General features: G+C 30.1%; 4 protein-coding genes across 4 annotated transcripts in view; 2 read left to right on the forward strand and 2 right to left on the reverse strand.

The window, feature by feature from the left end:
* Positions 1–361: 361 nt before the first annotated feature.
* Positions 362–4,564, reverse strand: LOC113388425 (clusterin-associated protein 1-like). Its single transcript, XM_026625803.1, has 5 exons — positions 4,536–4,564; positions 3,421–3,626; positions 2,360–2,512; positions 520–630; positions 362–459 (listed from the first exon to the last, which is right to left on the reverse strand). Exons 1-5 carry the CDS (start codon positions 4,562–4,564, stop codon positions 362–364), a joined length of 597 nt encoding a protein of 198 aa, XP_026481588.1.
* A 2,973-nt stretch (positions 4,565–7,537) lies between these two features.
* Positions 7,538–9,222, forward strand: LOC113388426 (probable tRNA (guanine(26)-N(2))-dimethyltransferase). The gene has a single exon (XM_026625804.1). It carries the CDS (start codon positions 7,621–7,623, stop codon positions 9,220–9,222), a length of 1,602 nt encoding a protein of 533 aa, XP_026481589.1. The 5' UTR covers positions 7,538–7,620.
* Positions 9,223–11,112: 1,890 nt separating this feature from the next.
* LOC113388427 (clusterin-associated protein 1 homolog) lies at positions 11,113–15,902 on the reverse strand. The gene is made up of 6 exons (XM_026625805.1): positions 15,881–15,902; positions 13,877–14,073; positions 13,532–13,609; positions 13,342–13,431; positions 11,557–11,652; positions 11,113–11,334 (listed from the first exon to the last, which is right to left on the reverse strand). The coding sequence occupies exons 1-6, from the start codon at positions 15,900–15,902 to the stop codon at positions 11,113–11,115; spliced, it is 705 nt and encodes a 234-aa protein (XP_026481590.1).
* A 608-nt stretch (positions 15,903–16,510) lies between these two features.
* Positions 16,511–27,848, forward strand: part of LOC113388428 (transmembrane protein 94) — a 28,488-nt gene continuing 17,150 nt past the window's right edge. Inside the window, 12 exon segments of the mRNA XM_026625806.1 lie at positions 16,511–16,638; positions 16,742–16,977; positions 17,039–17,146; positions 17,264–17,415; positions 18,546–18,698; positions 20,371–20,600; positions 22,599–22,815; positions 24,393–24,410; positions 24,412–24,497; positions 25,070–25,269; positions 27,508–27,721; positions 27,789–27,848. The exon segment at positions 27,789–27,848 is cut by the window's right edge and continues 79 nt beyond it. Of these exon segments, the coding sequence (XP_026481591.1) occupies positions 16,511–16,638; positions 16,742–16,977; positions 17,039–17,146; positions 17,264–17,415; positions 18,546–18,698; positions 20,371–20,600; positions 22,599–22,815; positions 24,393–24,410; positions 24,412–24,497; positions 25,070–25,269; positions 27,508–27,721; positions 27,789–27,848 (1,802 nt within the window).

Raw genomic sequence — 27,848 nt, forward strand, 5'->3', positions numbered from 1 at the left:
ATACGCCTGATCGCGCGGCAAATAGAAAGACATTTTCATAATTTTCAATACCAAGAACAAGCATAAGATAGCATTGCCATAACAATGTTATTTTATGAGTTATAAGGTAAGTGTGATTTCAATTAAGAACTAAATCGATTATTAAATCATTTACTGTACTATAATACTATTACTTAGTTTGTGAAAAATCTTCAGATAACAGAATTCTAGATGGTGCAGTTATCGTAACATTCTTCCTAACTTGTTTATATGTAAATACAGCCAGCAATTAGATTAACATTTTCACAGTTTCTGACTTTAATTAAGAACCCAATCGAGTATTAAATAATTTACTATACTATTACTATCACTACTTTATTTATTAAAAGTCCTCGTCACTAGCATCAGGTATATCAGGTCCGCCCATAGGTTGTTTGCTGATTTCGTCGAACCTTAAACTGGCATCATCGTCTGTCAAACCTGGATCAAAGGATATTAAATTAAAAATAGTTTTTTTTTAAATTGTTTGTATTATAGTACCTTCAGTTGCGTCATGTCCGATTCCTAAGGAGTCTGAAGAGTTTCCTAAAGAGTTGTCGGAGACTCCGTGGGGCCCCATGCCTCCAAAAATGCGACCTCTATCACCTCCAGCTAGTAAAAAAAAATAAGGTTGAATTAAATTAGATGTTAAAATTCCTTACTTACACAAATTTTGTGTTAAAATTGTTTAAAGTGCGTTTTGGAGGTTAGGTTTTATGTGTACGTAGCCTTTTGATATTCTGTTTTTAACTCATAACAGAGTTGGCCCGATAGTGTACATTCTGTCACAATTTTAAAGTAAGATTTTAAAGTAAATTTTCTTGTTTTCTAGTTTTGTATTTAGCTCGTCAGTACAGTCCTTTTTTATTATGACATTTTGCTCGCAAGTAGAATCCCGTCTTTATATTATTGCAACTACTCATAACAAAATTGTCCTGATAGTCTACACTCTGACACAATTTTAACGTAAGATTTTCGTCCGTAAATTTTTTTTTTGCTAGTTTTGTATTTTGCTTGTCACTACAGTCTTTTATTATTATGATATTATTGTAAATTGTTCGTCAGTACAGTCCTTTTTTTCATATTGCAATTTGCTCGTCGGTAGAGTCACTTTATTCTACACGGTGTATGTCTTAAGTGCACCGTTCTACAAAATATTACAATGTAGTTGATATCACTTCTACGAGCATTTAGTTTCTTATTGTTCTTGTGAGAGAAAGAAAAATTATTTATGATTAACTTAAATTAATAATTATTTATTATTCAATATTTAATATTAATATTTATTATAATTATTAATTATTAATTTCGAAGAAAAGAACTCTACTGCCGAGTACTATTAGAAATTTGTAAAATAATTAATTTCAATGCGTTTTTTTGGCAATAAAAGGACTCTACTGACGAGCAACTTTAGTCTGGATTAGAAATTAGTAAAATATTAAATTTTAATGGCACAAAAAAGACTCTACTTACGACCAACTTGAATAACAAATCAGTAAAATAATTAATTTTGGTAAAAAGGACTCTACTGACGAGCAGTTTAAATTACGGGATCACTAAAATAATAATTTTAGAGAGAATACTGACGAGCAACTTGAATAACAAATCAATAAATTAATAAATTTTTAAAAGAAAAAGGACTCTACTGACGAGCAACTTAAATATCGGATAAGTAAAATAATAAATTTTTGGTAAAAGGACTCTACTGACGAGCAACTTTACAAATTTATAAAATAAACAATATTAACATGTACCCAAGAGAAAAGGGACTCTACTGACAAGCAACACAAATATTTGTACAATAATTTATTCAAATGTAATTTCACGACAGAAAGGACTCTACTGACAAACAACTTAAATAATGGATCAGTTAAATTATTAATTTTGAAAAGAAAAAGGACTCTACTGACGAACAACTTGAATAACGTATCAATAAAATAATTGATTTTAAGGAAAAGGACTCTACTGACAAGAAACTTAATTAACAAATCAATTTTGAACAAAAGAACTCTACTGACGAGCAACTTAAATAAAAAATTAATAAAACGATTTATTTTAGAGAAAAGGGACTCTACTGACGAGCAACTTAAATAACAAATAAATAAATTAATAAATTTTGAAGAAAAGGTACTCTACTGACGAGCAACTTTACAAATTTATAAAAAAAATAATAACAATAAAAAAGGGACTCTACTGACGAGCAATATAAAAAAATGTGTAAAATATTTTATTTTAATGTATTTAACTAACAAAAAAGGACTCTACTGACGAGCAACTTAAATAACAAATTAATAAAATAATTAATATTGAGAAAAAAGACTCTACTGACTATTATTATTACCTCCTGTACGAACTCGAAGTCTGGTCCTTGTACGCGGTTTATTATTAGCACCCAAACTCATATTAGCCATTTTTCTCAAATCCTCAGTATCATCCATGGATTCATCCAAATCATCTAAATCAGTATCATCGTCATCATCGTTGATATCGTAACCTAAACAAAATATTTATAAGATAACGAAATCACAGAGCAATGTTATGGCAAGGCTATGTTACGCTCAAACTTGCATACATTATGCTACTGAATCAAACTAAATACTGTCGAAATATCGTGTATTTTCTGTACATTCAGGCGTTTTACACGTAAACTGCAACGTCACTCGTATGTTATGAAGCTGAGTCAGAACGACCCTGTTATCTAAGATAGTTTGTTCGAAATTTGTGCGGATTCTACGTTAGGTTCTCCATTTAAGTCAAATAAAGCAAAGCAAATTAAATTTTTTAATTAGTTTTTAACAACCTGAGAAATACGCCTGACTGCACGACAACCGCATGGCTCTCGACCACCCTTAATCCTATATATGATTAATACAAATTTTGTTTTAACCCGATTGATTCATAACATAAATTATGAAAATAATTTTTGATTTAGCAAGACGCTACCAAACTAAGTTAAACAAAACTCCACCAATATTTGTTTACAACGTCGATAAACCAGATATAGGGACTGATTCTGCCACGTAACAAAAAAATGTTATGGCAAGGAAGTGTTACGCCAACTTCCATATATTATGCCACTGAATCATACTGAATACATTCTAAATGTCGTGTATTTGCTGTGCCTTCAGGCGTTTCACACATAAACTGCAACGTCACTCGTATGTTATGAAACTGATTCAGAAACACACTGTTATCTAACATCGTTTTGTTGACAATTGTGCGGTTTGTACGTTAAGTTTAGTCTATCCGACAACCTGAGATATACGCCTGACTGCACAGTAACCGCATGACTTTTGTCAATATTCAGTATGGAAAGTTCTTCATAACATGGCCTTGCCATAACATTAGTATGTTGTGCGGCTAAATCGACCTCTATATATGACTATTATTATTTCTACCGACCTGCAGGTATTCCTCGATTTTTATTCTGCGGTATTAATATTTTTCCCTGTTTCTGATTGAGTGTTGTCTGACTCAAATCATCGATTTCTGTGTTCGAATTTATTTGGGCTTTTAAAGCGGCCTGACATCGAACGTACAGGACATATTTGTCGTAAACTGCACTCAGTTCTTCTTCTAAACGTTCAAGCTCGTCCAGGAAGGCAGGCCTAGGATAAAAGATACATTAATATATATATATATATATATATATATATATATATACATATATATTAAATAATTGTAAAATTAAAATAAACATAAAAACTAGCTGTAAGTGGAATTCTGTCTTGAGGTAATGATGGCATCGTGCCTTAAGGCAAATTGCTGGAACTTCCCGTTGAATACTGAATGTTTTCAAATAGATTATTATAAATATTGTATCATTGTCTAATATAAAATAATAAAATAAAATCTGAAATATTTTCGATATGCAAAAAACTAAAAAAAAAAAAGAAAAAAAGAAAAAAAGATTGGAACAAAATTTTTTTTCCAAAATAAATTATTTTGTTAAGACGAGCAGAAAGTTCTTTGAATCATTTGAATCGGACGCTTAGTTCTCTCAAAAACTGCCATTTTTTACATATTTAGCTCCGTATCTTCGAAATGGCTGGGCCTGCCTTTACCAAAAACTGATAAACACTTCTCCCAATCATTACTAATTGAATGTTTTTTAGATGATTCAAATCAGATACTCCGTTCTCTCAAAAATTCGATTTCTATTTTCTGCACTCTTTGCTCCGTATCTCCAAAACGGCTGGACCTGCCTTTGCCAAAAACTAATCAGCTCTTTTCCTTATCAATAGAATAGAAAGTTTTTTGAACCATTCAAATCGGTTGATCCGTGCGCCCTAAAACGTGACTGGAAATTTGTATCCACACATACATACACACACACACATACACACACACACACACACACATCCATTTTTTCTGAGGTATGCCAAAACGTTCAGAAACCTTCAAAACGTCGAGAAATGTAAAAATTTTCAATTCCGATTTTCGGCCCATTACAATAACACCCTACGGGAAGTTAATAAATAATTATTTTATTATAAAAAAGCTTATTCCAAACGAACATGTTGTCAGCTTGGAGTTTGTGTAACATGTCAATTCATTTCGAACATGTTACACAAACTCCAAGCTGACAACATGTTCGTTTTGAATAAGCTTTTTTATAATAAAATATTATATATATATATATATATATATACTAGCTGGCCTGACAAACGTTGTTTAGCCATAAGAACATTTTTAGTATACAGAATAGCTAACTGATTTCGAATATAGAAGTGTGTGATGTATAAGTAAAAGACACGTCTAACCCAAATTATATGGATGGTTCACCCACTACAACGCATGCCACATATAAATGTTTAAAAGACAGTCTAATCTAAAACTAATTTCACTTAAATTGAATTAGCACATTTCGATAGTCAAGGTTATCAGCGCACTTTTCATTAATTGATTATTAACTTCCCGTACGGTAGTTATAGTGAAGAGCCAAAAATCAAAAATGAAATTTTTTGCATTTCTCGACGTTTTTAAGGTTTCTGAACATTTTACTGGCATACCTCAAAAAAAATGTGTGTGTGTGTGTATGTGTGTTCGGATACAAATTTTTGTCGACGATTTCGGGAACACGGATGAAGAGATTTGAAAAATTAAAAAAATATTCGATTCGCATTGATAAGGAGACGTACTGATTAGTTTTTGGCGAAGGCAGGTCTAACCGTTTTGAAGTTATGGGGCAAAAAGTGTCAAAAACGGTGACTCAGTATTTAAGAGAACGGAGCGTCCGATTTGAATAATTTAACTTGTATTAACAAGATTTCATGAAGGCAGGTCTAGCGGTTTCGGAGATCTAGTAAAAAAATTAAAAAAATGCCATCTGGCGGTCGAAAATGAGCATTAGACATATGCAAATCAAATTATCAGATATTTTATAGAGATTTTAACAATAAGTATAAATTTTGTTTACATTACTATAGGTTCTGTACCAATGTTTATCCGTTAGACGGCGGCGCGACGCTTACGCGCAGTACGATTGCTTTGAAAAAAAGTGCAGAATTTCCAAAATATTTCAAAAGTCTTTTTCAAAAAAAAGTAAATTTTTGTTAAAAATATATAGTTTCTCAAAAATCTATTTTTTTCATAGTAAATTTATTTTAAAAAAATAATTTTTGGTACGGGAAGTTCCAGCAATTTGCCTTAAGGCACGATGCCATGCGCCCCACTAGTTTATAATATTTAGTTACATGATCCTTTTAAAACGTTCTGAAGAACTCGTTAAAAATTATTCCATGAACACTCGACGTTTTTGAGTCAAGTTTTGTTTAAAAATGTATATATAATAATAAGTACAATACAATAAAAATTAAATAATTTTATCAGTTTTAGTATTTGTTGTTGTAGCAGACATATTTAAAACGTTCGCCGACGTGAATGCCATAACATTCATTTTTATTGTGATGCAGAATGACATGAATGCTATAGCATTCGAATTTTAAAAATATTTATTTTGAATTTGATTTTTGTAAGTATTATACCTGTCAAGGTGATGACTAATTGATGAATTTATAGGTATTGTTGTATTCTTATCTTTTACCTTGGTTAAGCAAATTGCGTACAATAGAAGCGTAATACTTGACGTGGATGCTATAGCATTCATCGTATTTAACGATTAAAATATGATAATTTGACTAATGAATAGTATTTAATTTGTAAATTGTCTGTCAATTTTTTACTTAGCTGAAACTTTTTACTGTCCACAAAAATATCACAATATTATTAAACAGTTACACCACAGCATTATCTATAATAAAAACTAGTGGTGTATGGCATCGTGCTTTAAGGCAAATTGCTGGTACTTCCCGTACCTTAATTAAATATTCGAGAATAAAACTTAGTTACGAAAAGATATTTTTTTGGAAATTAAAAAAAAATGAAATAAAAAAAATCTCCAAAAGCAATAGTTTCGTCAATACAAGCAGAAAGTTTTTGAATCATTCAAATCGGATGCTAGTTCTCCCTAAAACTGTCATTTTTTGTACATTTTGCTCTGTATCTCCGAAACGGCTTGACCTGTCTTTGCTAAAATCTAATCACCACTTCTCCCAATCATTACAAATTGAATGCTTTTTAGATCATAAGATAACTCAATTTCTATTTTCTGCACTCTTTGCTCCGTATCTCCCTAACGGCTAGACCTGCCTTTGCCAAAAACTAATCAACTCATTTCTCTATCAATATAGGAATCGAATGTTTTTTGAACCATTCAAATCGGTTGATCCGTGCGCCCGAAAACGTGGACGAAAAATTGTATCGATACATACGCACAAACATCTATTTTTTCTAAGGTATGCCAAAATGTTCAAAAACCTTTGAAACGTGAAGAAATGTAAAAAATTTCAATTTCGATTTTTGGACGATAACAATAACTTACCCTACGGGAAGTTAACAATAAAAAACTAAAAGTTAAATATTAATATTTACATTATAAAGAATACTCTTACATTACAATATGTAAGAGTATTCTTCATAATGTAAATATTAATATTTAACTTTTAGTTTTTTATTGTTTTAATGGTTTGTTTTTTTTTATTAAACAATATCTTTAAAAATGTTGGTGTTGTATTTTATATTTCTGATTTAGTATTTTTATTTATTAGTTCTAGTATTAAACATGATAAAACAATTATTTGATAAAACTTTTTCAAACGAATTCAAATTAACCGCCAAACATTACTCTAACTTCACTCTTGATATAATGTAAATTTTAATATTTAACTTTTAGTTTTTTATTTTAGTGATTTATTTTTATATTGAACAATATCTTTAAAAATTGTTGTATTGTATTTTATACTCCTGACTCCTGATTTAGTTAAAAATAATAAAATTCAAATTCAAATTCAAATTTACCGCCAAACATTATACATACAACTTCACTCTTGATATATATCTTATGTTAACACCACGTGATCAAGTTCAGACATGTGTTTGGTTTGACAGATAACCTTAAATTAAATACCACTTCAAAACAAATATAATAAATAATTATTTTATCATTTTAATACATAATTAGTGTATTGTATATAAATATTTTATATTTAGTGTATGAAGTGCAATTTTTTAAGTATAACACAAAAATAAATATCATTTACAATGACTGATGAAAGTTATAATATAATCAAAGAAGGCAAAGCTGAGGTTAAGTTCGCTTCAAATGTATTTTACAACCCTGTACAAGAATTTAACCGAGATTTGAGCATTGCAGTACTTTCTGTATTCGGAGAAATATTTAGGGAAGAAAAACACCAAAAAAATAATGAACAAAATACAGATGCAAAGACATATGAACCTGGTAAAGTTTATGATGACGGTCTGTCTATCCTCGAGGCTCTTTCTGCAACAGGCTTACGCAGTGTGAGGTATGCTTTAGAAATCCCCGGTTTAAAAAATGTAGTCGCTAATGATTTGTCTTTAAACGCTGTACAAAGTATTAAACGTACAATAACACATAATAAAGTCGAGCACTTGGTAACACCTAACCACGATGATGCTACCATGTTGATGTACCAAAAACGTAAACCAGATTTAAGATTCACGGCTATAGATTTAGATCCTTACGGTTGTCCAGGAATATTCCTAGACTCAGCCGTGCAAGCGGTTTGTGACGGGGGTTTACTTTTGGTTACAGCCACGGATATGGCTGTGTTAGCGGGTAATGCTCCAGAAACTTGTTACACAAAATACGGTGCTGTAAGTTTACACACAAAATCCTGTCACGAAATGGCTTTAAGGATTTTGTTGCAGTGTATAGAAGGGCATAGTAATAGATACGGGAGGCACATCGTGCCTTTGTTATCAGTATCCATAGATTTTTATATCCGGGTTTTTGTAAGGGTTTATACTAGTCCTAAGGAGTGCAAGAAGACTACGAGTAAATTGGGGTTGGTGCATTTGTGCACGGGGTGCGAGTACACGGTTTTGCAACCGCTGGGGGTAATAAAAACAGTACAACCTAAACAAACGAGTGTAAACAAGCAAATGAATCAGTATAAATATGCTATACCGACAGGGCCGCCTATAAAACCCGAGTGCGACCATTGTGGGTCCAAATATCACACCGGGGGGCCTGTTTGGATAAACCCTTTGCACGACCAAACGTTCGTCCGAAAATTATTAAGACATTGCGAAAGTTTTGGTACAAAATACGCAACGCACTTGCGTATGCAGGGTGTTCTATCAGTCGTAAACGAAGAAATAGATACACCTTTGTACTACACGTTAGAAAAACTATGTTCAACACTCCACATCGAAACAATACCAATAATCACCTTACGATCAGCACTCCTAAACTCCGGTTACAAAGTCTCATACTCCCACGCTTGCAAAACATCAATAAAAACAGACGCCCCCATGCAATTTCTATGGGACGTTCTAAGAACGTGGGAAAAGGAGCACCCGGTTAAAAAGTCGCGCCTGATACCAAACGTACCCGTAACAAACATCTTACAACAACCGATACAAAATGAAATAAATTTTAAATTGCACAAAGATGCAAATCCTGTGAGCAGAAAAATGGGTTTTGCGCGGTTTCCTGAGAATCCAACGGCACATTGGGGACCCGGTACAAGAGCCAAAATAATGCTAGGTGATGGCAAGATGATTAAAAGTATACGCAATCAGAATAAAAAAGGGAATAAGAGGAAAGCTGACAGTGTTTTGGATGGGAGTGATAAGAAAGAGAAAGTTGGTGTATAGTCTTAACTTGTATATATATGTATATATTTTAAATAATAAAATTGTACCTGAAGGAGATGTTTATGTTTTTATCACAAAAACTGATTTGATAATTTTATCCTGGTCATTCTGAATTGTTTGAGACTAACTTTGAACTAAAAGTATATGTGTGTGTGAAGAGATTTTTTTACCGTTTTTTATGAAGATCAGTGAAGACGTTTTTTTTTTTGTAAATCGCAGAAAATTTTACTACTATCCACAAGCCTATAATATTTTACAAGGCTTATTTCGAATCTCAAGTCTAAAGCCATTAAATTTAAATTAAATTATTAATTAAAGCAATTAAATGTGTTCTTATTCTTTAAATATTATTCTTATCTTTAGGTCTATAATATTTTACAACTTTCCTCAGGCCTATAATATTTTACGTGCCTAAGTCTATTGTCATTGAATTTGCAAAATTTGTTATATGAATATGATTCAAGTTTCCTCAGGCCTATAATATTTTACAACTTTCCATAGAATCTCAAATTTAGAGTAAAGTATAGTAGTAAATGTTTGAAAATATTCGATTTTTTTGAAAATCGCGAAATATTCTCAAATTTTTATAAGAAAACTTTGTTTTAAATTTTGATATTTTTTAAAATTTTTCAAAATTTAGATTTTTTTGAAAAAGAAAAAAATTCGAAAATTTGAATTTTTTGAAACTTTAAAATATTTTTTGGAGAATTTTGAAATATTATCAAATTTTTGTGAGAAATCTTTTTTTTTAATTTTGATATATTTTTTAAAATTTTGCAAAAATTTATTTATTATAATTAATTTTGAAAATGATGAAAAATTACGAAAATTTTAATTTTTTGAAATTTATTTATTTTTTTTGAAAATTTTGATTTTTTTGAAACTTTGAATTTGGAAGATTTTGAAATATTCTCAAATTTTTGTGAGAATTTTTTTTTTTAATAATGAGATTTTTTGAAATTTTTCAAAAATAGATTTTGTTTGAAAATGATGAAAATTTTCGAAAATTTGGATTTTAAAACGTCATTTTTTTTTTGAAAATTTTGATTTTTCTTTTAAATTTTCAAAATTACGATTTTTTCTGCAAAAGCTTTGTTTGCACACCGTCTACACAAGCAAAAGATTTTTTGAATTAATCTAATCGGATGATCCGTTCTCTCAAAAACCGCATGACCATTTTTACACCCTTTGCGCTCCATTACTCCGAAGCGACTAAGCGTGCCTTTTGCAAAAACGCTTCGCGATCGAGTACGGACCGAATGTTTTTTCAATCATACAAATAGGTTATTCAATAAAATTGAAAGATTAAAAGATAAAAAGAAAGAATACATTTGTTTGAACCATATAAACGAACTTCAAAATGCAAAATCTTGGTACGGAACCCAAAAAATTGACACAAAATGTGTACACATTATTGAAATCTCTATAAAATATGTGATAATTTGATGTGCATATGTGTAATGAACATTTTTGACCGTCAAATGGTATTTTTGTAACATATTTTTATTTGAAACTCCGTAAACGCTAGACCTGCCTTTCCAAAAATTTAAACAGTTCTTTGTTTAGTCAATACAAATAAAACGTATTTGAGTTATTCAATTCGGACGCTTCGTGCTCTCAAAAACTTGATTTCTACTTTTTGTGCTCTTTGCCCCGTAACTCCGAAACGTCTAGACCTGCCTATGCCAAAAACTAATTAGCATGTCTCCTCATTAATACGAATCGAATGTTTTTTTTAATTATTCCAATCAGTTAATAGGCTTTCCCGAAATTCAATTTTATCTAGATATATAGGTTTCGATGTCGGTTGATCAAGTCAATTCTTACACATTTCGGAAAGTTCGCGCAACTTGCCTTAAGGCTAAATGCCACTTTCAACTAGTTCTATTATTACCTGACTTTGCTCAAAGTTGCCAAACGCTGATTGGCTCGATTGCATTCTGTTTCTTTGCGTTGGATTTTATTCGCAAGACTCTCACTATCAGCTTTTGCCTTTGCCAGGGCATTTTGATTGTCGTCCAATTGTTCTTTCAGTTGATTAACAGCAGCTTTTAGACCTGCCTCAACCACAGGCAGTTCCAGGACTCTTGTTGAATGTTGGATACGTAAATCCTTTTACAAAATATAATTAATTGGTAAGTAATATAAAGAATATTACTATAGTTTTATCGTTTATTAAATCTTAAACATTTTCTTTGACAAATTCTAAAAAGATTTATCAAAATCCGAATAACCGTTTAGGAAAAGTATCAATTTATACGCCCGTACAGAAGGATTTTATATCTATGATATATTATATATATATATATATATATATATATATATATACATTACCTTGTTATTTTTTTCCTTTTCAAGTAAATCATACAGTGTTGCTCCTCGATTTGTGAGTTCTGATGATAGTGATCTTGCTGTTCTAAGTTCTTCAACCTGGATAAAAAAATTCATTAATTTATTAACTTCCCGTAGGGTAAGTTATTGTAATGGGCCGAAAATCGAAATTGAAAATTTCAACATTTCTCGACGTTTTGAAGGTTTCTGAACGTTTTGGCATACCTCAGAAAAAATGGATGTGTGTGTGTGTGTGTATATATGTATGTATGGATACAAATTTCCAGTCACGTTTTAGGGCGCACGGATCAACCGATTTGAATGGTTCAAAAAACATTCGATTCCTATTGATAGGGAAAAGAGCTGATTAGTTTTTGGCAAAGGCAGGTCCAGCCGTTTCGGAGATACGGAGCAAAGAGTGCAGAAAATAGATATCGAATTTTTGAGAGAACGGAGTATCCGATTTGAATGATCTAAAAAACATTCAATTAGTAATGATTGGGAGAAGTGCTTATTATTAGTTTTTGGGAAGGCAGGCGCAGCCATTTCGAAGATACGGAGCTAAATATGTAAAAAATGGCAGTTTTTGAGAGAACTAAGCGTCCGATTTAAATGATTCAAAGAACTTTCTGCTTGTCTTAACAAAATAATTGATTTTGGGAAAAAAAAATTTGTTTCATTTTTTTTTTTTTTTGTTTTTTTGTATATCGAAAATATTTCAGATTTTATTTTTAATTCTGACTATAGTTCTAATATACTTTACAAATAATTTCAACTCTGCAATTCAGTTTATATAATTCTCATAAATATTAGACAATGTTACAATATTTATAATAATCTATTTGAAAACATTCAGTATTCCTCGAACATTTTGTTACGGTGCGGGAAGTTCCAGCAATTTGCCTTAAGACACGATGCCATAATTGCCTCAAGACAGAATTCCACTTACAGCTAGTTTATATTTATTTTATAAGATGACTAGCAAACCCTACGAACTCCGTTTCGCCACCAGATGGTTTCGTGAGAAAGATGAAGAAATTTTTTGTTTGTTTTATATTTGAAAAGGAAAAATTTGATTTTATTATACAACAGTAATGAATTTATTTCGATTACAAAAATGAAGTGTTTTTTAGTTGAACTTCTCTAAGTGAATGAAAGTGAATCCGCCAATTATCCGTTTCATTGAAGTGCTCTTTGGTAAACCACATTTTTTGTTTTTTGATCTGACGTTAACACAAACTAAGCGGATGGTTTTCCAACTCGTGAACAGGCAACGTGAAACTGCCCATGTGAAAAACAATGATTTTCTAAATAATCTATTTGAAATTTATCCCGCAAACACTAAGCGATTGGCCTTGAGACTTGTTATTGCGAACTGGAAATTGCAATCGTTTGAAGTCAAATGGACGACCAGTCGGAATCATTGGTATGTCACCAAATCGCCAGAAATTTTTGATTTAATGGTGAAATTTAGTACGAGTACACCACATTATTCTTTGCGGAAAGAATTGCTCGTTGACTTAACCAAGCATAATTCTGATAATTCTCACTAATGTCATTACTCGAATTTTTAATTACGGTGCGTGAAGTTCCAGCAATTTGCATTAGGGCACGATGCCATGCACCACTAATTTTATTAGTTATAAACCTTGCGGAGCCCGAGGCCTTTCCAACGAATACCTTTTCCAAAATTGTCGAAATCGGTTCGTGCGTTCTGGAGTTATTTCGTCAGGAAGGAAAACCCGACTTATTTTTATATATATATATATATAGAAGATAATGTTATACCTTATCCATAAGATCCATATCTAAAGATGACGTGTTGTCTGAGTAAGGATCTTCTTCAGTTTTTGGAGCAGATACAAGCATTGTCGTTACCTATGAGGTTTTCAGAAATATTATATATATATATATATATATATATATATATATATATATATATATATATATATATCTGTGTATGTATGTAAATATATACCTTCAGTAACTCTTTTGCTGCACCTCCTCCACAACCATATAATCTTCTTGGATTCAATTTAATTCCAGCCTTCACAGCCTAATTTTAAGAATAAATAAATCAGTTATCCTTGCCAAATAAAATTAATATTTTATTAACTATCAAAAGAGAAATATTCATTTGCGTTGCTTTTATTAATTACATGTTTCTCGGGCGTTTCAAGTGATTCTAAATCTAACCAAAATTAGGAAAAGTATGTGTATCCGAGACAAAATTTCATCTCCTCTCGGTTGCGCCGATTTAATAAATTTAAAAGACTATTTTAGTTAGAGATTTTGTTCTTTAGTTAGAGATTTGTTCTCTTACCATGAATTCCACCGCCGATCTGATAAGTTGCACCCGTCCTGATTCCTGAGTGGCGTCTCCTGCGATACTTGCGCCAGTTTCCACTCTACCGGCTAACCATTGCAGCAGCACCGCCAATGCTGAGAAGCCGCCATTGTTGACAGTTGGCAATGTCGTCGAATGTGGGTAATCCAAGATTCGGAGGTGCTCGGAAAAATCTAAAAAAAAAAATAGAATATATATTATTAATTATTGATACTGCTGTACGGAACAGCGAGCCGCCCAGTGAAGGAATTAGTATTCTTACTAATTTGAATCAGAGGGATAAGTAAGCGACACACGTACACACAGGTAGTCATGTGAAAAAAAAGAGTTGATAGATGCATGTAGACAGGAGAATGACTGAAGGTATATCGGATTAAAATAAAAAGGTACTTTAAAGAAAAATATCAGATATAAAATTTAAAGAAAAATATCAGACGAAAAAAATTGAATTAAGTACCTTGATCACCCGTTCAACAAAAATCCAAACAAAAATGTGATTCAGTTAAATTTAGTTATCAGCGCTCGTAACTTTTGTGATTGATTGTTGAGCAGTATTAGATGCATCAACGAGTGAAACATCCCATTCAGCATTGCAACGTATAATATAAGCTCGTCCATAAAAAGACGATAATTGACCATTATCAAACAGGTTAAAAATAGTTAATGAAATTGGAAAGTGTGGTTGGAAGGTGAAAATTGAGGGTTGTTTCCATGTATTTTTCAAAAAAATTAAGAAAAGTGATCTAATACATTAAAAAATAAATGTTAAAATTGGACAACCCTTGATGAAATTTTTTTACGTAAAATTGAGCGTTTTTAAAAGCTAAAAAATTCTCATATTATTAAAAAATTGATCGAACTATAAAACAATGTAACCAGAAAACTAGGCATTTTAGATTACACAAATGGCTCCTTTAAAATTCAACGAATTTTTGAATATATTGTTTGTTCCTCATGATTTAAATTGTTATATACAGATTTTTAAAAAAGTTTATCTGTTTTTCAATGATATATAGAAACATATATACATGTCGATACAAGTTATTGAAAGATAAATCAAACTATAAAATAATCACCATCACCAGAAAAATGGCCATCTAGTTTACACAAACGTCTCGTTTAAAATTTAATGATTTTTTAAATATATTTTTTGTTCCTGATGATTTAAATTGTTATATACAGATTTATAATTTTATCTGTTTTTCAATGATATATAATAACTTATACATGTTGAAACAAACTATTGAGAAATAGATCAAACTATAAAACAATTACTATCACCAGAAAAATGAGCTGCTGAGTTTAAACAAATGGCTCGTTTAAAATTCAATGATTTTTTAAATATATTTTTTGTTCCTGATGATTTAAATTGTTATACACAGATTAATAGATAATTTTATCTGCTTTTCAATGATATATAATAACTTATACATGTTGAAACAAATCATTGCAAAATAGATCAAACTATAAAACAATCACCATGACCAGAAAACTAGGCATCTTAGTTTACACAAATGGTTTAAATTTAATGATTTTTTTTAATATAATAATATTCCAAAATAATAAAATAATACATATATATTTTTAACAGATGGATTTAATAGATTTTGCCAAGACTTTGGGGCCGATCCAGCCGTATAATATATCAATGTTATGGCAAAGCTATGTTTCATATAAAGTGGTACTAAAAACTGTCAAAATCCAATGTGGTTGCTGTGCAGTCAGGCGTTTTAGATACAAAACATAACCTAAAAAATGCACAAATGTCACAAAAATAATGTTATCATAACTGCATCTTGATAACATATGAGTGAAGTTGCATTTTATGTGTAAAACGCCTGATAGCACAGCAAATACATGGCCTTTTGACAGAATTTAGTTGCATTTTGTATGAAAACTAGAACGTAACATAACATTGCGTCTATTTTACAGCAGAATTGACCCATTTATTAAAGTAAATATGTAATATTATTGTTTTACCTCTGATTTCTCTGTAAGACATATTGGATACAATTGCACAACTATTTCAATTTATTTTTTATATAAAATGTAAATTAATATCACATAATTATTATATAAATTAATATATATATATATAAAATGAAAAATACTGGAGAACAAAATGTGAAGAAAAATGTGAAATGTTTGTTCTGTTTGCGGTTGCTATGGTTACAAGTGTAATGAAATCTGCTAAAGTGGAAGCTACAAAAATAGTCAACCCTAAAATTAAAAAACATATATATATATATATATATATATATATATATATTAATAGAATTTTGCAATCAAGTAATAAAAAATCTAATATAAATAATATTATTTAAACTTTATTTATATAAATTAAATAATTTAAATAATGTTTTTAAAAATCGCCACAAGATGGCGACACTATTATAATCTCAAAATGGATGCTGTCAAAATGCAAATTCTTGGTTATCTGGCCTAGATGTTTATTTATTATTAAACACAAACATGCAACATATAAAAACATTACAGTAACACTAAAATCTAATTAAAATGTATTCCTTAAAACACATAAAGTGCAATACTAGTTAACGGTATTAGATAATTTAGAACAACAATAGGAAGAATATTAATTTAGTACAATAAATGGCAAGACAGCAACCAAATTACTTCAAGGATAAATTTGGTCTGACTTCCAAAGAGGCTATAAATAAATTAAAACATGAAATAAATTTAGAACTACAGGAGTATTATGTGCAACATCCTAAAACCAGGTAATAATAATAATAATAATAATAATAATAATAATAATAGTTGTCTTAGGTGTAGTTATATATAAGTATTGTTTTTGTTTCAGTATTCTTAAAATGTACTAAGAGACTCCTTCCACCATTCGAGTGTAAATAGTTTAATAACTTGGCCCAGTGTTCTCGTATACATTCTAACTTTATTTACTATTTTCACCGGCTTAATCGTAAACCAGGAAGTACAACCATGGCTTTGTATACAACTTGTAGTCATCCTAATTATTTTTATTATAAATATTGTATTAGTTGTAAGAGAAAGTCTGCTGAGGTACTCAGAACTCCCTAGACGTATACGAGGATTATTAGGTAAAATTTTGAGGTTATGTTGTACTTAATCGGTTAAAATTAATGTGTTTTTTTGTTATAGATTTATTAGATAAAGCCGAACAAAGTTGCAACTGGAGTTCTGATGTGTATCCTAATTTATGCTCACCGTATTCACCATGTTTAACTTTGCAATGGACATATCGAGACGGTAATAATATAAATATAATATAAATATAAATATTTATATTTATATATATAAATTATATTTATATTTATATAAATTCTTGTTTTTTGTATGCTTTATAATTTTATTAATTTTTTACAGGTATGGTTATAAATCTACCGTGGGCTCTACTTGTCCAAGGGGACATCCTTGTGTTACGTCCTGGACAAGTTATACCAGGAAGTTGTTCTGCGCTTTTGACAACAGATGAACCGAAGCATTTGCAAGCTGGGGATGTTTATGGACCAAATGCCGTAAGTTATTTGAAACTTGATTTATTGAATATTTTCACGTTTCAGTGGTTTCTGAACGTTTTAGCATACCCTAGAAAAATTGATGTGTGTGTGTGTATGGATATGATTGTTTTTTCACGTTTTCGGGCGCACGGATTAACTGATTTGAATGTGAATTCGATTTCTATTGTTAAGGAGATTTGGCGTTTAGTTTTTGGCAAATGCAGGTCCAGCCGTTTCGGAGATACGGAGCTAAATGTGCAAAAAATTGCAGTTTTTTGAGAGAACTAAGCGTCCGATTGGAATGATTCAAAAAACTTTTTGCTTGTATTGACAAAACAATTGGTTTTTGAAAAAAAAAATTACACCGCTGAGAAGGGGTGTCATACGCCCGTGGAGTCTAAATTATTTTCACTTTTGAATTTGAAAGTAAGATGAACCTAATTCCAAAATTTCATACAAATTGGAGCACAGTAAAAAAATTCAGACTCAAAGCGCTCTACTGACTTGAGTAAATATTCCGTATCCAATGCCAAACATATGAATTTTTGACACAATAAAGCTTCTAAAAAAATTTTTGAATGAGTAAATTTATTTTGTATTGTGATTTAGTAAAGTAAGGCAAAACACGGCTGCATTAGTTAAAAAATAATAATCTGGCAAATTAAATTATATAGGGTATATTCACTGACATTCCACAACCGTCAGACGCATGCGCAGACTGTTCATCTGCCAAACCATATACTGTATCTTATATTATTTTAATTTTTGGCACATCTCAGCTGCTTTTCGGCAATAATAATATAGACATTACATTTTCTTATTCATAATCATAAATATATTATATTCTAATATTGTCTTAGCTCATAAGTGAATTGAAATTTTTTGGCCGATGACAGTTTTCATTTGTTTTTAATGTCAAACAATGCCTCAAATATTTTTAAAGTCAAACAATACTAAGCGATTTTTTGTAATTTTTTCCATTTATTTCTACAATCTAACTATATTTCTATAAATCAAAAACTCTTAAAAAAATCCCTTAACAAACTTTAGGAAGATTTATCAAAATCTGAATAATCGTTTAGGAGGATTATCCTTTCATACACCATTACAGAAGAATTTTATATATAAGATATATTTTTTTGTTACAGAATGAAGAAGTTCTGTCAACCCCTAAATTAAGATTACCCATGAAAAATAAGTTATACATGTTAGAAGAAACGCCGTACTTGAACAATATCAGGATCGCTTTAAATAAATCTTTGGAAAGACCTAATTCGCTTCATGATTCTCAACGATACTTGGTAATTTAAGACATACATTTTTTTTAAACTAGTCTAATATATATATATATATATATATATATATATATATATATATATATATATATATTTGTATGATTCTGAATTTGATGTTGACATATGTATTAACAAAGTCTAATAATCGGGCATAACATCAATAAAAAACATGAATTTCTTTCAAAAATTTATTTTAAATCCATACGTTTCGGCTATAATCCTAGCCTTCATTCAGTGGAAACTAAAAATAAAATTAAAAACTAAAACAATTGAATTGGAGTGAAAAGAAAAAATAAAATAGTAATTAGTACTTACAATTAGTTGATCTTAGTGTTAATTTGGAAAACTTTAATAATCCATGGTATTAGGATATGGTAATGCACTACACTATGTACTATAAACATTAACATGTAATTACACAATATTTTCACAAAATACTGATTTGAAAAAATCACAAATGGATAGTGTGTTATTCGTAGACTGGTTGAAGATGTAATGGAGAAAGACATTTTTTTAAAAAATATTTTTACCAAGATTCTGCACATGTGTGGAACGAATTGTAAAACCTTTGCGCGAACGCTTTTATTGTTTTGTAAGAAATTTGGAAATGTTATCTAAATAGAAGAGATTTGTGTCGCACAGCGTGTTGAGTTCATTCCGTTTATTTATTGTCTTATTGTTATAAATAGTTAAAAAAGATCCCTCTATAATTCTTCGTTTAAATAAATTTTGTTCAAATTGTAGTACAGTCGGATTAGAAAAGTCCATATTGTGTTTTAAAGTGTATATATGGTCTGCAAGAACCGTTTTGAATTGTTTGGGGTTTTTTGAATTGTTTTTATGTTGTTGTAACCGTTTATTGAGGTTCTGGCTAGTTTCTCCTATGTAAATTAAATTACAGTCTAAACAATTTATTTGATAGACGAGATTTCTGAGTCGTTCAATATTAAATGGGGTTTTTGTCTTGGTAAAAATAGTGCTAGTAGTTGTACTAAAATTGGTTACAAGTCGAAGTCCAGATTTATAAAAAAGTTTTTTCCAAGGAACATACAATTCTTTAATGTATGGCAAACATATGGCAAAAAACCCCATTTAATGTTATGCCCGATTATTAGACTTTGTTAATATATATATATATATATATATATATATATATATATATATATATATATGATATTCAGTTTTCAGGGCAATACATCAATTAAAAAATTTGTATGACTTTAAAACAATTTTATTTTTTCCGTACGTTTCGACACATAGTTTTGTGTCATCTTCAGTGGACTCTATTTTGAAGGTACAGATAAAATTATTAATTAAAACTAATATATAAGAAGTGATATGGTATGAACTTACATGTAATTGTAATAATCCTAATTATTTCCTAATTATAATTGTTCACAATGCAAATAATTAGGATTATTACAATTACATGTAAGTTCATACCATATCACTTCTTATATATTAGTTTTAATTAATAATTTTATCTGTACCTTCAAAATAGAGTCCACTGAAGATGACACAAAACTATGTGTCGAAACGTATGGAAAAAATAAAATTGTTTTAAAGTCATACAAATTTTTTAATTGATGTATTGCCCTGAAAACTGAATATCATATATATATATATATATATATATATATATATATATATATATATATATGTATTTCTTTTTTTTCAGCTGGTGACAGTAATTCTACATTATTCTTGCCTCACCGTACTGCTGATTTTGGCGCTGCTTTTCGGATTTTTGCGATACACCGAAATGATTGAGTTTTATTGGGAAAATTCATTATACTCTTTAAGTGTCAACGATTTGTTTTTCACAGCTCCTCTTACAGTGGTTGTACCTTTGATGCCGACAGTTTTTCCGGCCGTTTGGATATTTTTGAACTGTCTTGGAATTGCCAGGTATGGGAAATAAAAATATTATTGGTAGTGATGTGCCTAATCGAAATTTTAAAACTGGATTTTTTGTTACTGCTTCATAAAAAATATGTTAGTTTGTCGAGATTTTAGAATATACTGATGAATGCTATTTTATGATGCAGAATTGCCCGGTCATCTTTTGGTTCGGATCAGAAATTGAATTACTCAATTATAACAAAAACGAAACCGTTACGTAACCGTATATTTATATTTATATATTTATATATTTATATATTTATATTTATATTTAACTTCCCGTAGGGTAGTTATAATGATGGGCCGAAAATCGAAAATGAAAATTTTTACATTTCTCGACGTTTTGAAAGTTTCTGAACATTTTACTGGCATACCTCAGAAACTAAATGGATGTGTGTGGGTATGGATACAATTTTTCGTCCTCGTTTTCGGGCGCACAGATCAACCGATTCGAATGTTTCATTTACCATTCGATCCCTATTGATAGTGAGATGTGCTGATTAGTTTTTGGCAGAGGCAGGTCAAGCCGTTACGGAGATACGGAGCAAAGAATGCAGAAAATAGATATCGAGTTTTTGAGAGAACGGATCATCCGATTTGTATGATCCAAAAAACATTCAGTTCGTAATGCCGGGGAAAAGTGTTTATTAGTTTTTGGCAAAGGTAGACCCAGCGGTTTCGGAGATTCAGAGCTAAATGTTAAAAAATGGCAGTTTTTGAGAGAACTAAGCGTTCGAATTAAATGATTCAAAGAACTTTCTGCTTGTTTCAACAAAATAATCGATTTTGGAAAAAAAATTTTCTTTTTTTTTTTTTTTTTTTAGTTTTTTGTATATCGAAAATATTTATTTTTAATTCTGACTATAGTTCTAATATACTTTACAAATAATTTCAACTCTGCAATTCAGTTTATATAATTCTTATAAATATTAGACAATGTTACAATATATATAATAATCTATTTGAAAACATTCAGTAATCTTCGAACATTTCGTTACGGTACGGGAAGTTCCAGCAATTTGCCTTAAGGCACGATGCCACCCACCCCACTAGTTTTATTTTATTTTTTACCTTAAAAAATGAAAAACCTATTCTTTTCGTTCACAACATAGTTTTTTAGTTCCTGAACTTGCCATACATTTAATTTATATTTCTTTTAACATTAGAGTGCATATCTTTTTTATCATTAATTACTATGCTTGTGAAAATAAGCATTATATTTTTGATTTAATAAAATAAACATGAATTCTTGTTTCTTCACTAATTTTAATAGGTTTTAGAGATTAGGAACAAATCACCCATTTTTGTATAAGATCAATGTCTTTTTACACGTTTTTTTTTACACGGCTTCTTCTGGAACCAATCTACCGTGTAAAAACAGACTTAGGTGTATATTTATATTTATATTTATATTTGCATTTATATTTGCATTTGAATTTATATTTATATTTATATTTATATTTATATTTATATTCACATTTATATTTGCATTTATATTTATATTTATATTTATATTTATATTTATATTTACATTTATATTTGCATTTATATTTATATTTATATTTATATTTATATTTATATGTTTATATTTAGATATCTTTCTATTTTATATTATATGTTATCTTTATATTTATATTTATATTTATCTGTATTTTATATTTTTTCTTTATATTTTAGTTTATTTATCTTTATATTTATATTTATCTTTCTATTTCTTTATTTCTCTTTATCTTTATATTTCTATTTCTCTTTTATTTATTTTCTCTTATCTTCTCTTTCTTTTCTTATTTTCTCTTTCTATTTACCTTTCTATTTATCTTTCTCTTTACTTCTTAAACATTTATGTGCCTTCTAGGTTATGTAATCGCTATGCTCGACGTCACGTCTGTTACATTATATTTACGTTTTAATTACGTTTTGATTCGGAACAGTTTTGAATCTTGGCACATCACAACAAATATTTAAATTATTATTACAAACTTCTAAATATTGTTTTTTTTTCAGGTTGAAATCATTTTTAGATATATGCTTAGATAATAATAAAGTAATTCCGAACAATAGTGAATATTTATTAGAACAAGCAGTGAACAAAGCCACGTTTCCATTCGGAGAAAAAATACCAGTATGCAATGTTGTGAATTATATGAAGGGTCTTCTATCGGGATCTGATTGCTTTATGTTTAGAACCACTAATATTGTTCACGTTTTGGGAACTGTTACGGTAAGAATAATAATAAATGGTAACTAGTGGTGTATGGCATCGTGTCTTAAAGCAAATTGCTGGAACTTCCCGTATCGTAATGAAATATTCGGGAAATTTTAAACGTTTTCAAATATATTATTACAAATAGTGTAACTTTCATTATTTTTGCTATCTTGTTTGTTATATCTGAGCAAATCAAATGTAAATCATAAATCAATTTATCTCTAGAACATTTTAACAATCGTCATTTCATTTCGAATTCATTTAAAAAAAAAATGTTGCCTTATTTACCCAAAATTGAAAAAGTGCTCCCGCATAGTCACAGTCTAAACGCATTTGCAAATAATTTTGTTCCACATTTTCGCTTAGACGGTGTTTAGCTTGGCGGTATTTTTACATTTTTCAATAATTTCCACATAACTGAAAAAGTATTGCATTTTTACCTCAAAATTACATTTCTATAATTTAATTAAAATTGGAAAAGAGCTTCCAGAGTACACTCACAGTCTAAACGCGCTTGTGATAATATTTGTACCAGATTATCACTTAGACTGTGCTTAGTCCGGGAAATTTTTTGAATGTTTTATTCCAAAATTACATTTTTATTAATTTACCTAAAATTGGAAAAGTGCTCCTGTATAGTCACAGTCTAAACGCATTTGCAAATAATTTTGTGCGACATTTTCACTTATACTGTGCTTGGCTCGGCGGCATTTTCATATTTTTCAATAGTTTTCTCACAAAATTAGAACAGCACAGTACATAAACAGTCTAAACGCACTTGGGTAAACATTTGTACCAGAGTGGCGCTTAGACTGTGCTTAGCCTGGGTGTTTTTTTGAATTTTTAATGTAAAAATTTTTATTTTCGACTTTCGGCTCATTACTATAACTTAAAGGGAAGTTAATAATAAATCAATCGTTTCATTTGCCCCAAAAATTACTTTTTATGCAATTTCCTTTTCATCTGCTTCATGCTTTCTTGTCCTGTGCTTCGACTTTGAGTTTCCTGTATTTTTTCTTCATCTGCATTTTTGAAGTAAAACTTTTTTAGGCGCGACTAGAGAGTAAATCTGTGCAAATGCAACGGAAGTTGCGTTACGCTCGAGTCGAGTGCCAATGATTCGTCTTTCGCATTCGATGACATCGATCGATCGATGATTGGTCATCATGTCGCGTAAGTTTTATTCTTAATCTTTTTAAATCTTTCTTTTTACCTTTGATGACGTCATGTAGAAGGCACTTTTTTGTAGAAGGCAGAATGGGTTCGATCCAGTTTCCTTTTTTTTTCAAGATCGTGCTCTGTAAAGTCTTTTGTTGTCCATTTTTTCAGGACTTCTTCATTTGTTATCTTTATCTTAGGGGGCGTCCATTAATCACGTGACAGATTTTTTAAGGATTTTTAGACCCCCAGAGTTTGGAATTTGATTTAAGGCACGATGCTATATACCACTAGTTTTATTTTTCAATACCACATTTCAAAACTCTTCAAAACTCAGATGGTTTTTGTTATCTTACCTTAATGTCCATATCTCTAATCTGTAAAGATCTACGCTCCTAAGAATGATTTTCACCCAATTTACTTTTATTTCCTAGGCTTTATGTTGCGTAGACAAAAAAGGGTATTTTATCGTGGCCTAATCCAACCGCCGAAAAACTATTTTTCTTTCGAACTGCCGCCGATAAAACTCTAAATTCCAGGTAAGAAAATTCATGACACTTTGCTGCATAACAGAAAAATGTTATGGCAAGGCTATGTTATGAAGAACTTTCCATACTAAATATTGTCAAAAGCCATTGCTCTGCAGTCAGGCGTATATCTCAGATTGTCAGATAGAAAACATAACGTAGAAACCGCACAAATGTCATAAAAAACGATGTTATATAACAGGGTGTTTCTGACTCAGCTTCATAACATACGAGTGAGTTTAAAAAATTAAATTGTGTTATTTGGCATGTTGGGTATCGTTTGAAAGGTCTTTTTGAATAGAATCCGGATATTGCAATTGACTACGTGATTTGTCCACAAAATTTACACATGTAACAGATCAGTCTAAAGAAGTTTTACTTCAAAATTTTAGATTGTTACTTTTATGACGTTTTGTGACGTTGCAGTTTACGTGTAAAACGCCTGAATGCACAGCAAATATATGACATTTTGACAGTATGATTGAGTAGACTAATGTATGCAAGTTGGAGCGTAACATGGCCTTGCCATAACATTGGCTTTAATTACATGTTTCCTTTACTATGTGGTGTTTTTGGTTTTGCAGTAAGTCTAGTCTTATTTCTAAGGATACTGAACTGGATACCAAAGATAAAAAATTAATTGCTACAGCCGCACATTTGTCTAAACCTACTCCTATATCTGTACCTGAAGTTTTGGATATAACTCATGATCGGACTAGTCCTTTTAAATTGCAATTTGACGATCAGTCTTGGAACCAGCATATTAATTCTTTGAAACCGTTAGGTAAATAAATATATATATATATATATATATATATATACTATTATATATATATATATATATATATATATATATATATCTTCTTATATATAAAAATGGAGCTCTCGATCAAATGATCCGCTAAAATTCGAAAACGGCTAAACCGATTTGGCCAGTTTTAGTTTTGAAAAATTCGTGCTAATTAGCAGGTTGTCGGAAAGGTGAGATATTATACGCGATTATTTCAAAATCGCGTAGAAACTTTACATTTTTAATTTGAAGATTTTTGTAGAAGCATAATTTGAATAAAACGATGGGCGGTGGCTAATACGTCAAATGTCAAACGTTTTTGACAGATGATGTTCAATTACGTTTAATAGGATGTTTTACGTGAATATTATTTAATTATGATTAAATTGTAGTAAGTAGTTTTGTTTGTAGTTTTATTTATATACAAAAACGTTTGCAAATGGGGCCGCGCAAGTGTTACTAGTAACTCAAAATATCAACTTTTTTGAAATGTTAATATGAAAATGCACTTTTTGGCATATTTTTCTCAAACACGGTGCTCTGAAAGATCTCATTTGTATAATTATTGGTATTTATAAAACATTTTCTGAGTTATATTATTTTTATTTATGTTATTTAAATTCAGAACCTAAATTTGAAATCTATCATAGGGACATTTTGTCAAATAACATTTTCTCAGTTATAATTTCCCAAAAATTATCGAAAAATAGATAGTAATATATGATGGTCCGGGGTTAAAAAGGTCCACCACCGATGTGTCAAAAACCAGTAAAGTTAAGCATTGTTTAACAACAATATTTGAAAGTAGAGGGAAACAGATGAATAACCAGCTACAGCCTTGATTCTTATGACTTTGCTATCGGGAGATAAACTCGGTTATATTTGAAAATCCACAATAAAAATATTTTCTTCCGTTGGTAGTTTTTTAGCATTAGTTAAAAATATAATTATTTTATAAAATACCTTTAAAATTAAAATAAGACATTAAACCTGTTTGCCATCTGGCCGCTCCAAGTTACCCCGTCTAAGGGGTAAAAAGTTCTAAATCATAAATCATATTTTAATGGTTTTACTAGATGAATGCTATAGCATCTACGTCAAATTATTGACTATGGAAATTGATGCAGTTTTAGCTGAAGAGTAATCTTGCACGTTAACACGTTCGCGCCCAATAAGAGTTTGAGTAGTCGTATTTATCGTATTTTGATCGTTATATACTAGATGAATGCTATAGCATCCACGACAAATATTGCGCCATTTTACGCAACTATGGAAAAAGGAAAAAGTTGGCGCCCTTTAAAAGTTTCATATTATCATATTTAAATCGTGAATGCTATAGCATCTGCGTCAAGTATTGCGCTTATGACAAATTTTTGAAAGACATCAAAAAAGCACATTTCTACAATGATGAAGTAGCTGGCAGTTTTACTGAACGTTGTCAGATAATTGTTCGTTTGAAATGTGTTGTTTGTTGTGATAAAATTGTTTTGGTTTTCACAATATAGTTTATATTTTTGATTTGATAGTATTGACAAAATATAGACAAACTAATGCGGTTTATTGTTTTGATAATACCTCATTGTATATAGCATTCAAACAACACATCCTTCTTATACACTTAAAGTATTAAATATTTTCTAGAAATTCTCTAGAAATTGTTTAGAATACACCTAAGTCTGTTTTTACACGGTCTTTTTGTACACGGTTTTGATATAACACGGTTTGAAATTTGAATATTTTTAATTTGTTTACACGATTTTATTCCATTTAGCACGATTTGAAATTTTATGTACTTAAATTTTCTTTGTCAAATTTAATTTTTGCGAAGTATGTTCATATCACAAAAAAGTATTTATGAAAGAAAAAAGTCTGAAACCATCGATAGTATCGATAGTTTGCGAACACTAGCTTAATGATTTAAGTGAATTCCCCTTTAGGGAGTACAAACAATTTTTACTGGTCAAGGCAAATGTGAATAGCACTAACTAAAATAATCATGAATTCTTGTTCTTAAAAATTCTTGTTTTTCACTAATTTTAATAGGTTTTAGAGATTAGGAACAAATCACCCATTTTTGTATAAGATCAATGTCTTTTTTTACACGTTTTTTTTTTACACGGCTTCTTCTGGAACCAATCTACCGTGTAAAAACAGACTTAGGTGTATACCTTACTTAGCAAAACAACGTTTGCCGGGTCAGCTAGACTTATATATAGCTCTAATTTTTTTTAGGTCTATCTATACTATTAAACACTTGCAATCAAATGACTCAGGAACATTTCTACCAGTTTTGTAACCACATAACCTGCCAAGCTTTAAATAGCGAACATTCAGTACCTGTTATAAATCGAAGATGTCTTTGCGAACTTTCGAAACAAATGGGTTTTCAAAAAAGCGTAGAACAATTATTCACTCTGCATCAGCAACTATCTACTTACAGACATTTGGAAAAAATCATAATTGACTCTCTTAAATTTAAAATTCGGTTTTTTAGATTTAAATTATTTTTTGTAGCAAGCTGATACCCTCAGAAGAGACATCAAGTTTGCAAGAAGTTTACACATTTCGTCCAA

This window comes from Ctenocephalides felis, unplaced genomic scaffold (assembly GCF_003426905.1).
Source record: "Ctenocephalides felis isolate EL2017-DRISC unplaced genomic scaffold, ASM342690v1 CF-g0.4_SCAFFOLD_03572, whole genome shotgun sequence".
Classification (NCBI taxonomy): Eukaryota; Metazoa; Arthropoda; class Insecta; order Siphonaptera; family Pulicidae; genus Ctenocephalides; species Ctenocephalides felis.

Excerpts from the sequence above, each read along its gene's own strand:
- LOC113388425 (XM_026625803.1), bottom strand. The coding sequence starts at position 4,564 with ATGTTACACAAACTCCAAGCTGACAACAT. Across the intron at positions 3,627-4,535 it reads AAACTCCAAGCTGACAACAT|GCCTGCCTTCCTGGACGAGC; the intron begins GTTCGTTTGGAA and ends CTTTTATCCTAG. Across the intron at positions 631-2,359 it reads ACTTCGAGTTCGTACAGGAG|CTGGAGGTGATAGAGGTCGC; the intron begins GTAATAATAATA and ends TTTTTTTACTAG.
- LOC113388426 (XM_026625804.1), top strand. The coding sequence starts at position 7,621 with ATGACTGATGAAAGTTATAATATAATCAAAGAAGGCAAAGCTGAGGTT.
- LOC113388427 (XM_026625805.1), bottom strand. The coding sequence starts at position 15,902 with ATGTCTTACAGAGAAATCAGAG. Across the intron at positions 13,610-13,876 it reads GATCGGCGGTGGAATTCATG|GCTGTGAAGGCTGGAATTAA; the intron begins GTAAGAGAACAA and ends TCTTAAAATTAG. Across the intron at positions 11,335-11,556 it reads AAAAGGAAAAAAATAACAAG|GATTTACGTATCCAACATTC; the intron begins GTAATGTATATA and ends ATTTTGTAAAAG.